The 14042-nt window shown below is 37.6% G+C and overlaps 1 protein-coding gene across 1 annotated transcript; it reads left to right on the top strand.

The window, feature by feature from the left end:
- Positions 1-7743: 7743 nt before the first annotated feature.
- On the top strand, positions 7744-12646 carry LOC104027997 (arylacetamide deacetylase-like 4). Its single transcript, XM_009478909.1, has 4 exons — positions 7744-7926; positions 9679-9895; positions 11478-11541; positions 11872-12646. The coding sequence occupies exons 1-4, from the start codon at positions 7744-7746 to the stop codon at positions 12644-12646; spliced, it is 1239 nt and encodes a 412-aa protein (XP_009477184.1).
- The last annotated feature ends 1396 nt before the right edge of the window (positions 12647-14042 follow it).

Raw genomic sequence — 14042 nt, 5'->3', positions numbered from 1 at the left:
TTTTCTTAAATCGTCTTAAATTTCTGCATGGCATCTGTCTTCTTTTCAGCCAATAAATTGATCTGGTGACAGCTTTTGCTTTGTTTTCTCTTATGAGAGGCAAAATCAGGTGAACTTACCTTTCTTTCCTCCACCACCACTTCAGAGTGTTCTCCTGTACCCATAAAAGATCTGGTCCCCATGGCAAGTGTTTTGCAATGCAGTCTGGCACAATAAAGTTCTGGTAATATTAAAACACAAAGCTCTATTTGAGGACAACTCGGGGCACATAACAAGGCACGAGTCTACAGGTTAAGTGTATAATGAGCATGGTCAATGATTTATCAAAGCCTGTATCTGGTGAAAGCCGACTTTTAGGCAAGCTTAAAGAGGATTGAATATAGCAGAAAAGATTTGAGCATAGACATAAAAGAAGTGGAAGGAAAGGAGAGGAGGTCAGGAAAAGGGTTAGGCCTGGGACTACAGGTGTTATAAAAAGTATTGGTTAAGGAATACAACACCGATTAAAAAAATCATGCGTATACTTTTTATATATAGATAAAGATATATGGGAATATACAGTAATATCAATTACTTTACAACGAGCTTGTATTAACTACAGGTCTGCACTGTCTGAAGCAGGAAACACTTTCTCCTAGAGGGATAATGTAACGTGTGTGCTGGTTTGGGCTGGGACAGAGCTCATTTCCTTCACAGGAGCCAGCACTGGGCTGTGTTTTGGGTTTGTGCTGATAGCACAGGGATGTTTTTGTTCCTGCTGAGCAGTGCTGACACGGAGCCAAGGCCGTTTCTGCCTCTCAGCCCACCCCAGCAGCGAGCAGGCTGGGGGGCACAAGGAGCTGGGAGGGGACGCGGCCGGGACAGCTGGCCCCAGGGACATCCCTGCCATACGACGTCACGCTCGGCACATTAAGCTGGGGGAAGAAGGAGGAAGCGGGGGACGTTCAGAGTGATGGCGTTTGTCTTCCCAAGTCACCGTTACGCGTGATGGAGCCCGGCTTTCCTGGAGATGGCTGAACACCTGCCTGCCCGTGGGAGGCAGCAAATATATTCCTTATTTTGCTTTGCTTGTGTGCGTGGCTTTTGCTTTACCTATTAAACTGCCTTTATCTCAACCCACGAGTTTTTCTCATTTTTATTCTTCTGATTCTGTCCCGCATCCCACTGGGGGCAGTGAGTGAGCGGCTGCGTGGGGCTGAGCTGCCAGCTGGGGTTAAACCACAAGTGCCATGGCAGAGAAAGGAGACCGAAGAAAGAAAGGGGCAGGGGAATCAAAGTTCACGTTGGTCTCACGAGATGAATGATCAAGTAAAACGATACAAAATAAATTGGCAAAATAAATGTGTAAGGCTATTTTCTTAGAAATGTAAGCAAGCATTGCCAAGAAATATCAGTAAACATTTTCATGACACTGTTCTCCCGAGGTGAATGTCTCACAGTGTAACTGTTTCCTCTCTGGTTTTTTTATAATCTTATATCCTGCAGTATAATAATTTATCATGTCATTAGAATCTAATATCTTAAATTCTTCACTAAGTTAGACTTGGAGGCATGATCTATTTCCATGAAGAAATGGAAGCAGGGCTAGGATGCAGTTTTACTTACAGTCAAAACTTCTATCTTTGCTTAAATTAATACCTGGAACACTACCCACACTACGAGTTACTTTTGTTCTTGTCAGGGAAATTTCTAGCTCTATCATTTAAAAATAATAATCTCTTTATCTGATATCATTGTATATATTTTCTGCCCACCACTAGCTTATTTAAACTATAATCAAAAGCAAAGCATGCTGCAGACAATTATGTAAGGTAAGTGTTCAGACAGAAGATGACACCCTACAGACAACAGAAGGACATTCTGCAATGCTCTGCATGGCTATGTTATTTATATTCAGCGTATGAGAAAATAAAGCCTGCCAGAACAATATGAATGACATTTAGCTACACTCACATAGTATAGTCAGGAAAAAGAGGAAATTTTACAGGGCTCTTCCATATGGCCTTTATGAATGAATACAATTTGAATAAGCAAAAAGCACAAAAAATCTTCTACAATATTTTCCTGACTTCTAGGCACACATATGAGCTAACACTGATTTTTGAATGCTGCCTATTTTTCATATGGGCAACCTATCCCACTAATGCTGAGGTTTACTTGCTCCATTGACATCAGGGGCAGTTTGTCCATAAAGCGATAGAAGAGTACATTCCTAACACTGGAATACAGAAGAAGTCAGACTAAGACAAAGACAAAGGCTGACAACTGTCAAATCTGTCATGGGTATTAAAACCCAAAGAAGAAATGCTGAAGATAATACAGACTTTTTTCCCCCCCCCCACCCAGATAACTGCTCGGTTATCAAGGAGTCTTTGCCTATAAAGAACTTAGGAAAATATCATCTTGACAAGTAAGTTTCCTTAGATGGGGCAGTTACTTCCCATCTCAACAGAAACAACTAGTTCCTTCCAAAAGGGAAGGTGAGTATGCCTGAGGTGACAATTTACTCTAGAGTTTGCATCCTGAGTAAAGAGACTGACCATGCCATGACGCTCTCCAGGTAGTAATAGGATACAGACAAGGCTGGTCCACTCCAGAGGTATTAGCCCTAAATAACGTGGACATGAGCCATGTTTCTTTAGCTGGTCTCTAGACTTTGCCACAAAGGCAGTATATCACAAATAAAAGGATTCAGGAACAGATCAGAACACTGTCAAGACCTGAAAAGGAGTGAAATGCTATCTTCACATCACCTCTTTGTACTACTCTAGTTAAAAGTCAGTATACAACAGCAAGTATTTTTAAAACTAAGCAGGCAATTAGAAAACACTCTAAATTTCTTAACTCTACTTATAAATATTATTTATTTAAAAGCATTTAACATTATTCTCTGCCTGTGATGCACATTCTCTGTACTGCTCCTGCAATAAATAGGCATAATCCTGCAAACTATGGCTGCTTTTATTCCCGTCAATCTTCCTTCTCTGATTGGTCATTACCTCAATGATTCATTGTGTGTGTTGACTCTCTCATGATAGTGAAGAAACTGCTAACCTAAATATTTGGAGTAATGAGTCTCAGACAAATCTGGCCAAAACAAATTAAGGCTAGTTGCAGTTTTTATATTTACATTCAAACTATTTATGACTTAGTAGGAATACATTTTGGTGTGGTGACCTGTCACAAAATCCCAGGTGGATGTTCCAGAGCAGCTTATCTGGACTCCATTTGTGTGGAGCAGAGTTCATCCATTCTGAGGAACAGAACTGCACAGCTACCAAGACACATATATCCAAGAACTTGCCCACATTTCAAAATCCTTCTGTCGAGTCACCATTTCAAAAATGTACCTGCTCTGAATTGTACAGCACAAGATCTGAATTTCCATCACTGAATGCTCATACATGATATTTATCATAATTTTTATTTGATTTTTTTTTTTTGGATACAGTACAGCTTTTTACTGCAGAATTTGTTAGCAGATGTTTAACCTAGGAGTCATTTGGAAGGGATAGATTTCAAGAAGAACTTAGTGGAAGAAAGGAAAGGTTAAAATAAAGATTTACGGCAGACTAAATGGAAGATGGCTTTCAGTCATGAGTAAGAGCAAAATGCATAAGGAGTAGCTACTAATTTGGGTGGGGAGGTGGAGATAGCAAAAAGGGAGGACACCAAAAGCTGGGTAGGAGGCAGGCTAAATGAAGAAGGAGACAGATCAAGCAAATACATAGCACCTTTAAAAAACAGTATCATTGAGCACGTACGAAGCTGTAATTTCTTAAAGCTTCTTATTGTCACTGTAAGGGGCATACTAAATCCATCTCGCAGATCAGAAGACTAAGGCTTACAGGTATGAAGAGGTCTGCGATACTTTCAGTCATTTGTTTACATAAATACAAGAAAAGAAATATGAACTGGAGGACGCTAAGTTTCTTACATGCTCTGCTTGGTAAAACCGAAGTTAGTTAAATTGCACTACACAGTCTAATTGTCCTACTAAATTATTTGGAGTAAATAAATTAAAAAAAAAAGCCAGGCAAATTATATTTACCAGAGTGTTTCATTTTGAAATGTACATTACAAAAAAAAAAAAAAAAGAAAGAAGAACATATCAGAAGCTATTTTTTCTGCCTATAATTCTTCTTTGGAATACATTATTTTTTCCTGTTTCTTAGCTTTATGCCTTCCGGTTAGTTATTAAGCCTGGCTATACTTGATGGAATCGATACCTCAGTCATTACAGCTGGCTGCTTTACCATGCTTTAGTCAATCCTCATAGTATTTCCTGTATTACACATCGTAGCTCCGCAACAGTCAACTAGCTACAGGCCAACTGTAGGCTGTGTTTCCTAACACAGCCTACAATCAGAAGTGAAATGTTTTGCAATATTTTAGAGAAAGACATTGCAAGAAAAACACATGACATGCACATAACTCATTAGCACCAACTACCCTGACACTTTTGCCTTTATTAGTATTTGGTCTGAAAGCTGCCCGCCTCTTATGCTGATAAGTGATGTGAAGTTGATGAGTGTTACGCATTCGCAATCTACAGAGAGATCTGTGATTCCACAGCTACATAAGCCTTATGAAACCCGACAGGCTAAGCCTGGAGAAAAAACACCAAAGACCGTATTTCTTTGAATAGGTATTGTTATAATACTTTGTCTTCCCATCATTACTGTGACCATTAGAAATATGCTGAAAAATTAAGGAAAGAATTTTAAAGGTGACTAACCTCTTGCATAAACAGAGGCTCGCTGATGAGAAAATGGGAAGAATTTACTCAATTATCATCAATTCTGTACTCACCAACTGATAGATTAAACATGTCAGTCTGCAGCAACACTAAATTAAATGAATAAAGTATTAATTTTGAGCTCTGAGTAGCTGTCTGTTTTATAAGAATAAAGAACCGTATGCATATCCATAATGCACACTACAATGCCAAACTCCAGGCTGTGTTAATTTTCTCCAGTTTAGTAGAATCTCTTCAACGTTCTTTAGCTAATGCAAGGCTGTTCTCATCTACGGATAGGTAAAGACTTCATGGAAGCCAGGGTTTTGCAATGAGCTTGCTGAAAGAATAAAAGAATGGATGTAGCAAAACACATCAGCGAACACCTACAGTTTAAAGAGCTACTGGTAGTAGCTTTTTATCCAGGATGGATATCTGCCTACTGCTAGAAAGAGAAAAGGCCTTTTTGTTTGCAAAGATGTAAGCTACTCACTTCACGGAGTGGATTGAAAGGGAATAAAACTCTTTTTTTGACAATTTAACACCTCAAAAACAACTGGGAAAAAACCCACCAAAAACCCTACTGACTGTTAGAAACGTGAGAGACTGACAGTGATCACAGATATTTCTACCCTACATCTGCAGGTACAGGAAGGGCTGACCAGACTGGAAGTATTCGAAGCATCTCTTGAACAAGCATCAGTAGAAAAGTGACATACAGCAACAGGATTATTTGAGTCACATGAGCATTTTGGAATATAAGGCACCAAGTATCATGAAACAGTTGTTGAGTATGAGCATCCCCAGAAGGACCGAGTAGCTCTAAGACCATGGGATTTGCTTGATTCTGGAAAAACATGGAAACTATGGTAACAGGAGAGGGAGGAAGGACTGAGGTGCTGACATAGCATACAGTCAGAATATGCTCTAACTGAACATACTCAGAGTATGCTCTAAGAGTAAAACATTAAGATATTAAGAGTAAAATACTAAGATATTCTTCTGAAACATTACTTCACCAACATTTCTTTCACAACAGAAGGGCTGTAATGCATAACTGAAAGATTTTTTGTTCAAACTGTCATGCTTATACATGCAGATTCTTGCTGAAGACAACTACCAGGGCATAACACCAAAAAGCAAGCAAAAAAAACCCCCAAACTGTCCCTTCTAAAATTTATTTTTAAATAAAAAAGACAGTAAAGAAATACTCCTTCCACTCCATCAGATCCATTGACGTTTCAAAATAGAGGTGGCATCTGTAAGGTGTTTTGGTTTTGAGTAAAGGTGTTTAATTATTGACTCACTGAATGCTGTGAAGAAAAGACTCCTGCCAATACGGTGTCAGCAACAGCTTATACAACTACAGCAGACATACATGTCCTCTTGGTATGAAGCTTTCATAATCTGAACTGATCTATTCCAAACACCAGGTACTTAATTAAATTGTTACTGGTTGCTCTTAAAAAGTTTTGTTTACTGCCACTGCAGTAATAAGCGCCTTTATGAGTTTGCTATTCTTGATTACAGGTTCTTTTGAAAGCACATAATTTTCCTCCTCTCAGGATTCAAACATAAGAAATTGTCAAGAATGCTGAAATATGATATTCAAAGCTGATCTCTATGTGGTAATTTAGTTCAGAATATTTTGATTGATGGCACAGACATCAGAAAAAAGCACTTAGTAGGAATTGTGTAGTTTTGCTGGAAATATATGGCAAAACAAATACTCACTAAAAAACCCACAGGCTGTGCTATAGTATCACACTACATAGAAACTATTTACAGAACTAATAACCCAAAACATCAGTAGGATGACCCTGCCGTGGTGCAAAAAAAGCCCTATGGACAAACGTTGATAAGGTTAGGACAGAATGAGCACTGACCATGGGTATGTGCGTTTGGCTTCAACACTCTACAGTCTGACACTTGTAACTAACTATTATCGCTAAATTTGTGCTCCATGTAAGGGAAAGGCAGCCCCAAATCAGCCAACTTCAGCAAAGAAAAAGCCCTTACTGTGAAGAGCTGAGGATTTGCCTATTTCACAAATGTTGGTGCAAATCTACATTGCTTTATCCCACGCATTCTTATCTCCACAAGCTAAAATTGTGCAAATCAGCTGTCATGATTGCTTTGCTTTACTATGCTAATGCACCTAAGGACTAATTCAGTTTTCAGACTGGAATTTCATTTTAAAAGACAGGACAGGAAAAAAGTCTGGGAGCTGTAACTTTAAAATTGTGTGGAAAATGAAATTCCAATAAGGATACAAAACAGAAAAATTATTTCACTAAACAACTGTCACTAACTTTAATCATCCCTCACTAATAACACACATGTATTCATAATGCCTCTACATTAAACTACAAACAAGAAATATAATGAATATAAAATTCTGAGCATTTAATTAGTGAAAAGCTTTTACCAGAAGCAATAGCGGCTTGAATCTACGAACACACCACCATGTACCTGGAGAGACCTTCATGTACATTAAGACTTGCACTGTGCATTCCACTATGAAACAAAGTTTATCAAAATAACGTGGATTTGAATATTTTTCTTCTCAGAGAAGTATACACCTTGATGACAACTGTAAGTAGCCCCCCATCACTAAAACGTAATGCTACAACAGGAATGCCCATCCGTAATGAATCCACAACAAACCAAACACAGACAATCTTCAAATAAGGGCCCCTCTGAATAACCATTTCTCATTCTTAGTGAAGAACTGATGATCAGAATGAATTCCATATACTTCGAATTCCACCTTTTGTAAAGGGAAAAAACTCCCCCCTCCCCTTTTTTTAGTATAAGGAAGTGTTGTCAATAATATCATTAGCAAAGGAAGGGTGGGGAAAATTAGGGTATTGCAACACTAATAAACTTCTTATTTCTGCCTATGAACTGAGTGCTTAGTCTCCTGTGAAGACACCTCAGAAACACTTGAAAACAAGGCTTAAGACAGCACAGGTTTCTTTAGCGTTCACTTCTATTGAAGTGAGATGGCATCTCTTTATACAACTTTAGCAATAATAGGAATGATTTTCATTTCTCCTGTTATAATACCAGCACTGTTTTTGGGGGGGGTATTGTATGATTTTTTCAATTCAGAACTGCCACCTGGAATTGACCAACCTCTAAAGCTGCGGTTTTTCCATTCATTGTTGGTTACAACCATGACCTTGGTAAGTTCTTTCTTAAAACTGGGGATTTCACTTTCATTTTGGTAGGATATTTGGGAGCTGGAAGATAATGGCTTAAGAAAAAAGAGAAAAGAAGCAGCAGCAATTCACCCCCCTGAAGCCTGTAAGCGTTGTTATATGAACCAAATCGTGTTAAATTAACTCATAAAACTGATATGACTAATCTTAAAAGCTTATTTAGATTTTTCAGTGCATCTGTCAAACTGCAACCACTTTACATTGGAAAACTGTTTCACATGAAAATTAAAAAAAAGCCCCCACAACCTACATGTATACTGTACCTATTGAACTGTAGGTATATAAAATAATGCTATCTATTCAGAAGGAAGCCTACAGTACTCCTCTTCACATTTGCTTCATTCTATAGTTATTATCCACAATCATACCTATGTATTCACAGATTTATACACACCATGTACTATAAACAATATAATAAATAAATAATAAATACGGATAGGAACAGTGAGGTCTTTGTTCTTGTGTGGCTAGTTCAGAAAGTAAGATAAAGGTTTATTTAAACAATGTGTTTAGGTTTCACTTATTCTTTAAAAATGTCTGTGTGTTTGTGTATTTACTCACATGATAGCAAATTTAACATAATTCCAATATATAAATTTCCATTAAGTCCATAACATAAAGACAAAACTAAAAATCTTTCAAATGGGAAGTGGAAATTAATTATTATGGAAAAAACCACAAAAATTTTGTCTGTTTTTTCCAGTTCAAGATAATAACAAACCTACTCCTTTTCACAAACAGTTACAAGGCTGACAAGTCATTTCTTGAAGGCAAGCATTGCAGGATTAAAAAGCTATCAAGTCGGAATTTGCTCCTTCCATCTCCAAAGTTATAAGATACTGTCAGCATCATAGAAACTTAGTACAGATTTTTACAGAGGGAAAAAAAAAACCAAGACAAACCAAGTTCTTCGTGAGTGTGTTAAATCACCTTCTAGACCTATGTGTCTTAAAACATCAATTTCCTTGGCTAAAAGTGACCACTGAATCTGCTCCCTTACAAACAGCAAACTGTTTTGATATTGGATTTCAAAACAGTTGATTTTAAAGTTAACACGTTATAGCACAGCTTGAGTACAGTAAGTCTCTTCTTTCCCACCAAACTCAAAAATGTCTTCTTAGGGTAACACATTTTTCTTTGTACTTTTTCACACAAAATGTATAGTATCTTTAATACAAGAAATACTAAAATATCCCTCTTTTCATTATAGCTGTAAGAAATAGAAACAAATGCCATTTGTCTTCCTGACCATGCTGTATGCCAGAGCCTATGATAATCCCACAGATTTTAGCAGAGCCTACCTTTATAAACTACGGTTCTAATCTGCTTTCATCACCCTCACATCCGTAGTCATTTCTAACACTCACTTCAAAATCTAAGATCAGTCTTCTCCTTTCCCCCATATTTTCAGCTTAAATAAATTTCTGATGATTTTTAGATTCACAGAAATAAACACACAAAAATAAACAACGAGCAAAAGGACAACTGGCTATGCAGAATGGGGTTGATGTTACTTTTTGGTAATCTTCAGCAACATTTAGTTCAATCAAAACTCCTCAATAACTTCTCAATAGTCACCGTAACTCCACTGAAGCACTGTCTCACTTTCTTCTGAAATATTACAGTAAAATAAACCCAGGATTTTTTTTTTTTTTTAATTGAAGAGAGTTGAAACCTTTCACACTAATCATCTGCCAATTTTTTTCCTTTCAACAGGGCAAGATTTTGGAGAAGCTAGGGATCTGCAGCGAGCTAAGCTTATTGCGAGTTTTGCTAGATGGAATACCACCATGGAGAGATTCGAAACTGCTCATCAAAGATCTCAAAGTAGATGAGGTACCGTTGAGGATTTATCAGCCTAAATGGCCACCTACTGGCAAAAGAAGAGGAATACTCTATTTTCACGGAGGCGCTGGCACATTTGGGAGCATTAGTAAGAAATAAGCAAGTTTTATTTTTAAAATCAAATCCAAATCTTTACATTTTTACCTTCAGACATGTGTCAGTCAATATCTCCCTTGTCCTTCCTAATGACAATAGTCTTTGCAATCTCAATACTAACAGCAAAGCACCTTGCGGAATTAATAGTCTAGTGCACAGTTAAGGTTAATCCCATTTCTACTTCCTTTGGGCTACAGGCCAAGTTGATGAAAGCAGCTCTTAGCAGATCCGAGGCTTCTAAATCCAGAAAACGCTCAATCAGCTGTCAGCTAACAGCAGAGGGACTCTGCTCCTCCTCCTGTTAAAGCTGTTCTCAGAAAGATTTGGGCTGCAAACTGAGAAACACTGACTTTTGGAGTGTTTCTTGCAGCCCATGCACCAAAGGATGTCTAAAATACATAACATCATCCAAAAAAGAATTTAAAGAATACATTAAAAAAAAAATCTGTAAATATATTCCCATTCATGCAAACAAGGAATCAAAATGAAGGAAAATATAAATAATAAATGAACATTAAAAATAGAATCAATTTGGGGAAGTTTGATTCTTGAGATAACACTGCACAGAATACTTTCTTTTTTCATAAAGGGAGACAACCCTTTGATTGTCTCAGTGGCTGCTGGTTCAGCCTCCTAACTGTTCTGGATCTCTTTCTGAGCAACCAAGCCTATGTGTGCTTTCTGGAAGCCAAGGCACCTAACATGGAAATCTAGATTTCATTTCAGGGGTCAGACAGGGAAATTTGCAGGCTTTGAATCCTTTACTGTTTCAAAGCTCCACTAACACTATGTGAGGCAGGCTTCTACCTAGCTTTGTGTAGCATCATGCAGAAACAGTAATGTAACTTCTAGTGACTTAGGTCCCATCCTGCACTGTGGCAGAAATAATCTACCCCTGTTCTACTGCAGAGAACGTTAGTCTGGGTGGAGGTTAGGTTGACACCACCTGTGATGCTTCTAGCTCTAGAGCCAGTTTGGGTGGCAGTGAGGACTCAAGAGATAAGCCTCTATGATCTCCTTCAGAATTTCTTTCACTGGGAGAAAAAAACTACCCCACAAAATTGCATGCTTGTAGTTGTTCACAACACAACCAGCACACTGAGGGAATTCTTCACTCCACAGTTAATGTTAAAATCATGGGTTCAAGAAGTGGTTTGAATAATTCAGGGAAGAACCATTAATCAAGGACATTAAATATAAAAACAGCTTCTGTCTCAAAGGAGTGCCCTGAGCCTCAACTTCTTGTTTGTGTCTTACTACTCTATGCTTGCCCTCAGCTTACGCTTCTCCTTAGACATCTTTTGTTGACCACCAGCTGAGATGTGATACCAGCCTAGGCAGACTTCTGTTTTTCCTAGTATTACCATTCTTACCTGCTTATATTATGTCCTAACAGCCATTGGCCAATAACCAGAAAATATGTTAGCATTTAAAGACTGTATTGCATAGCAAAAGTTACTCATCCATCTCATGTTGCAGTGCCTTCCACAGAGCGTATGTTCAAGGACCTATGTTTTCATTTCAAAAGGGTATTTGATTTTTAAAACATCATTTCTGATACACTTTCTCTTTAGGAGCCTTTGAAAGAATATGCCGCTATATTGCCAAAAAATGCAACTCAGTGGTTGTGTCTGTTGGGTAAGTGCTACTTTTACATGAAAGTATTTATGGTAGTACAGTTCACAGTTGAAACATTTCCGAAAAATACGCTGAAAATATTTACTATTTTAGATTGTGCTATTTTTCACTTTAGCCTTTCGTTCAGAAATGTTCTTATAGGCAAAGTATTCTAAAACAGCTGTAACACCATTAGTTTGTCTTTCCAATCTACACTAGATAAAAACAAATATAATCTTTAAAAATGAGAAAAAAAGGCCTACATAACTACCATACCAGTCAATCATGAACAACGCAAATTAAATTTTCATAATTACTTTGACAATAACCACAATATCCTTGACATTTCAGTTATCGTTTGGCTCCTGAACACCCATACCCAGGGCAATATCTTGATTGTCTCAGTGCCACCTTATATTTCATGAAGAATTTAGAAGAGTATCATGTGGATCCTGCTCTCATCATCATTAGTGGTGACAGCTGTGGAGCTAATTTTGCTACAGTTATTTGCCAAATACTGGTGAATAAAAGAGATCCCCCAAAAGTACGTGCTCAGGTCTTACTTTATCCAGGACTACAGGGGCTAGATTTTCATTTGCCTTCCTATCAGCAGAATGCTTCAGTCCCCATGTTGTTTCGGAAGCTAGTTATGTACTTCTGTTTTCGTTATCTTAATAAAAAACCATCAGTTTTGGAAGATGTCCTACAAAATTGCCATGTTCCTGAGAGTATGAAACGGAAGTATAAAAAATGGGTAAGTGCTGACATTATTCCTGATGAATTCAAGATTAGAGGCTACGTACCACAGAAATCCACTTCATATAAACCTGAAGTCCATGAAGCAATCAAAGAAATGTTAGCAAAAACATTTTCCCCACTTTTAGCTGAAGACTCTGTTATTTGCCAGCTTCCTGAATCCTACATTGTGACCTGTGAGTTTGATGTGCTTAGGGATGACGGACTGTTATACAAGAAGCGATTAGAGGACAATGGCATTCAAGTGACCTGGTATCATTCTGAGAGTGGTTTCCATGGAATTTTAGCCTTTTTTGGCTATGGGATTTTATCCTTTCTATCTGGAAAAAAGATAATGGATAGCACTGTGAATTATATAAACAGTTTATAAAAGTATTTTTCAGAACAAAGATGAAAGTCTTGCATTATCCTTCGTGAATTTATATTTGGCAAAGAATGTAAACACATTTGATTTATGTTTTGGATTTTGACTGCATTTTATACTTTCTCATTTCTGCTTCTGCAGTGACTCTCAAAAAAAACGTTAAGATTATTTAAAGCACCACCATTCTAGAAAACATTATTATAAAACCACACCAGTAAGATCGAGATGCAAAAGCGAGGCACCTGGCACATACTGTTTCACTTCAACTCTAGCAATTCTAGTATCTTTGCGTGGCCAGCACACATTCAAGGCAAGCAGCAAGAACATCTCTTCCTGAAGATTCTTCGACCGCCCAGAAATGCTGAAGACAACAACTGAGGTCTGCTTTGGCCCTTGTGAGAGACAGGAGATGTTTAGGGTGCAGATGACTCAGGTTCTGTGAAGTCTTATGTCAGATAGTGAAATTGCAGCTATGCATTTTAATTTCTAGGGTTAGTTTGCACAAAGACTACACTTTTCTTAAGAAAGTGTAGTCAAAAGAAAGGCTTCTGTCTGAAGCAGAAGTTCTAAACTGCAACTAGTATGGGTTTGATTTTATTTGGAATCTGAGAAATGATGTTTTGTTTTGGAACTTGGTTCTTAAACTGGAATCCCTAAACTTCAACGACTGTGTACATGTTAGGGAAATGCAGAGGGGAGACTTCTTTTCCTTTTTGTACTCTCTTTCTTTTTCTTTCTTTCAAGATTATCTTATGCTCAAGACTACCTGTTATGCTATGTTTGTTGAAAAAGTTCTGAAGATCACAGATGTAAGAAGGTAGAGAAGCACAACATTATATTATCACTGTAATGCTGTGGCAATTTTGTGATGCTTTCAACCAAAAAAAAATAAAAACTAGTACTTCAAATATTTCTGTTACAAGAGCAAGTTACATTTGCTAAACACGTACTCACTGATAAACCTAAATGAACACCTCATGGTGAAAGGAACAACGCAACACTGGCAGACAGAGACCGCAGTCTTGCTAATTCTACCTAGTCAAACTTGTGCTGTGCATAGCAATTGATTTACCAGACAACTGGGCCATCCAAGACTGTTGTATATGATCACATAACTGTGGAAACATAATACAAACTGAAAGTCCTGAAACACTGCTGGGTAGGCTTTTTTTTTTTTTTTAATCTGGACTTTTGCTGTTTTAAACAAAGTATTTCCTTCTACTTCAGAATATTTTACGATGACCTCGTGCCTTATTAAAAACACTCAACTCGCCACTGGAAAAAAATAAGAAATTTCATTTTTTATAAAGTTTTCTAACTAAAATGGCATAGTACTTTCCCCCCATCATTTACAATTTAACTAAAAAAATTAAAAATTATAACATGGCTGCTTAATGAAGTT

Source organism: Pelecanus crispus, chromosome 15 (assembly GCF_030463565.1).
Source record: "Pelecanus crispus isolate bPelCri1 chromosome 15, bPelCri1.pri, whole genome shotgun sequence".
In the NCBI taxonomy this organism is placed as follows: Eukaryota; Metazoa; Chordata; class Aves; order Pelecaniformes; family Pelecanidae; genus Pelecanus; species Pelecanus crispus.
Note: the sequence above shows the minus strand (reverse complement) of the source record. Positions and strands in the feature narration are given on the sequence as shown.

Coding starts and splice junctions, on each gene's coding strand:
- LOC104027997 (XM_009478909.1), top strand. CDS start 7,744: ATGGCATCTCTTTATACAACTTTAGCAATAATAGGAATGATTTTCATT. Junction 7,927..9,678: donor TGGTTACAACCATGACCTTG/GTAAGTTCTTTC, acceptor TCCTTTCAACAG/GGCAAGATTTTGGAGAAGCT. Junction 11,542..11,871: donor TCAGTGGTTGTGTCTGTTGG/GTAAGTGCTACT, acceptor TTGACATTTCAG/TTATCGTTTGGCTCCTGAAC.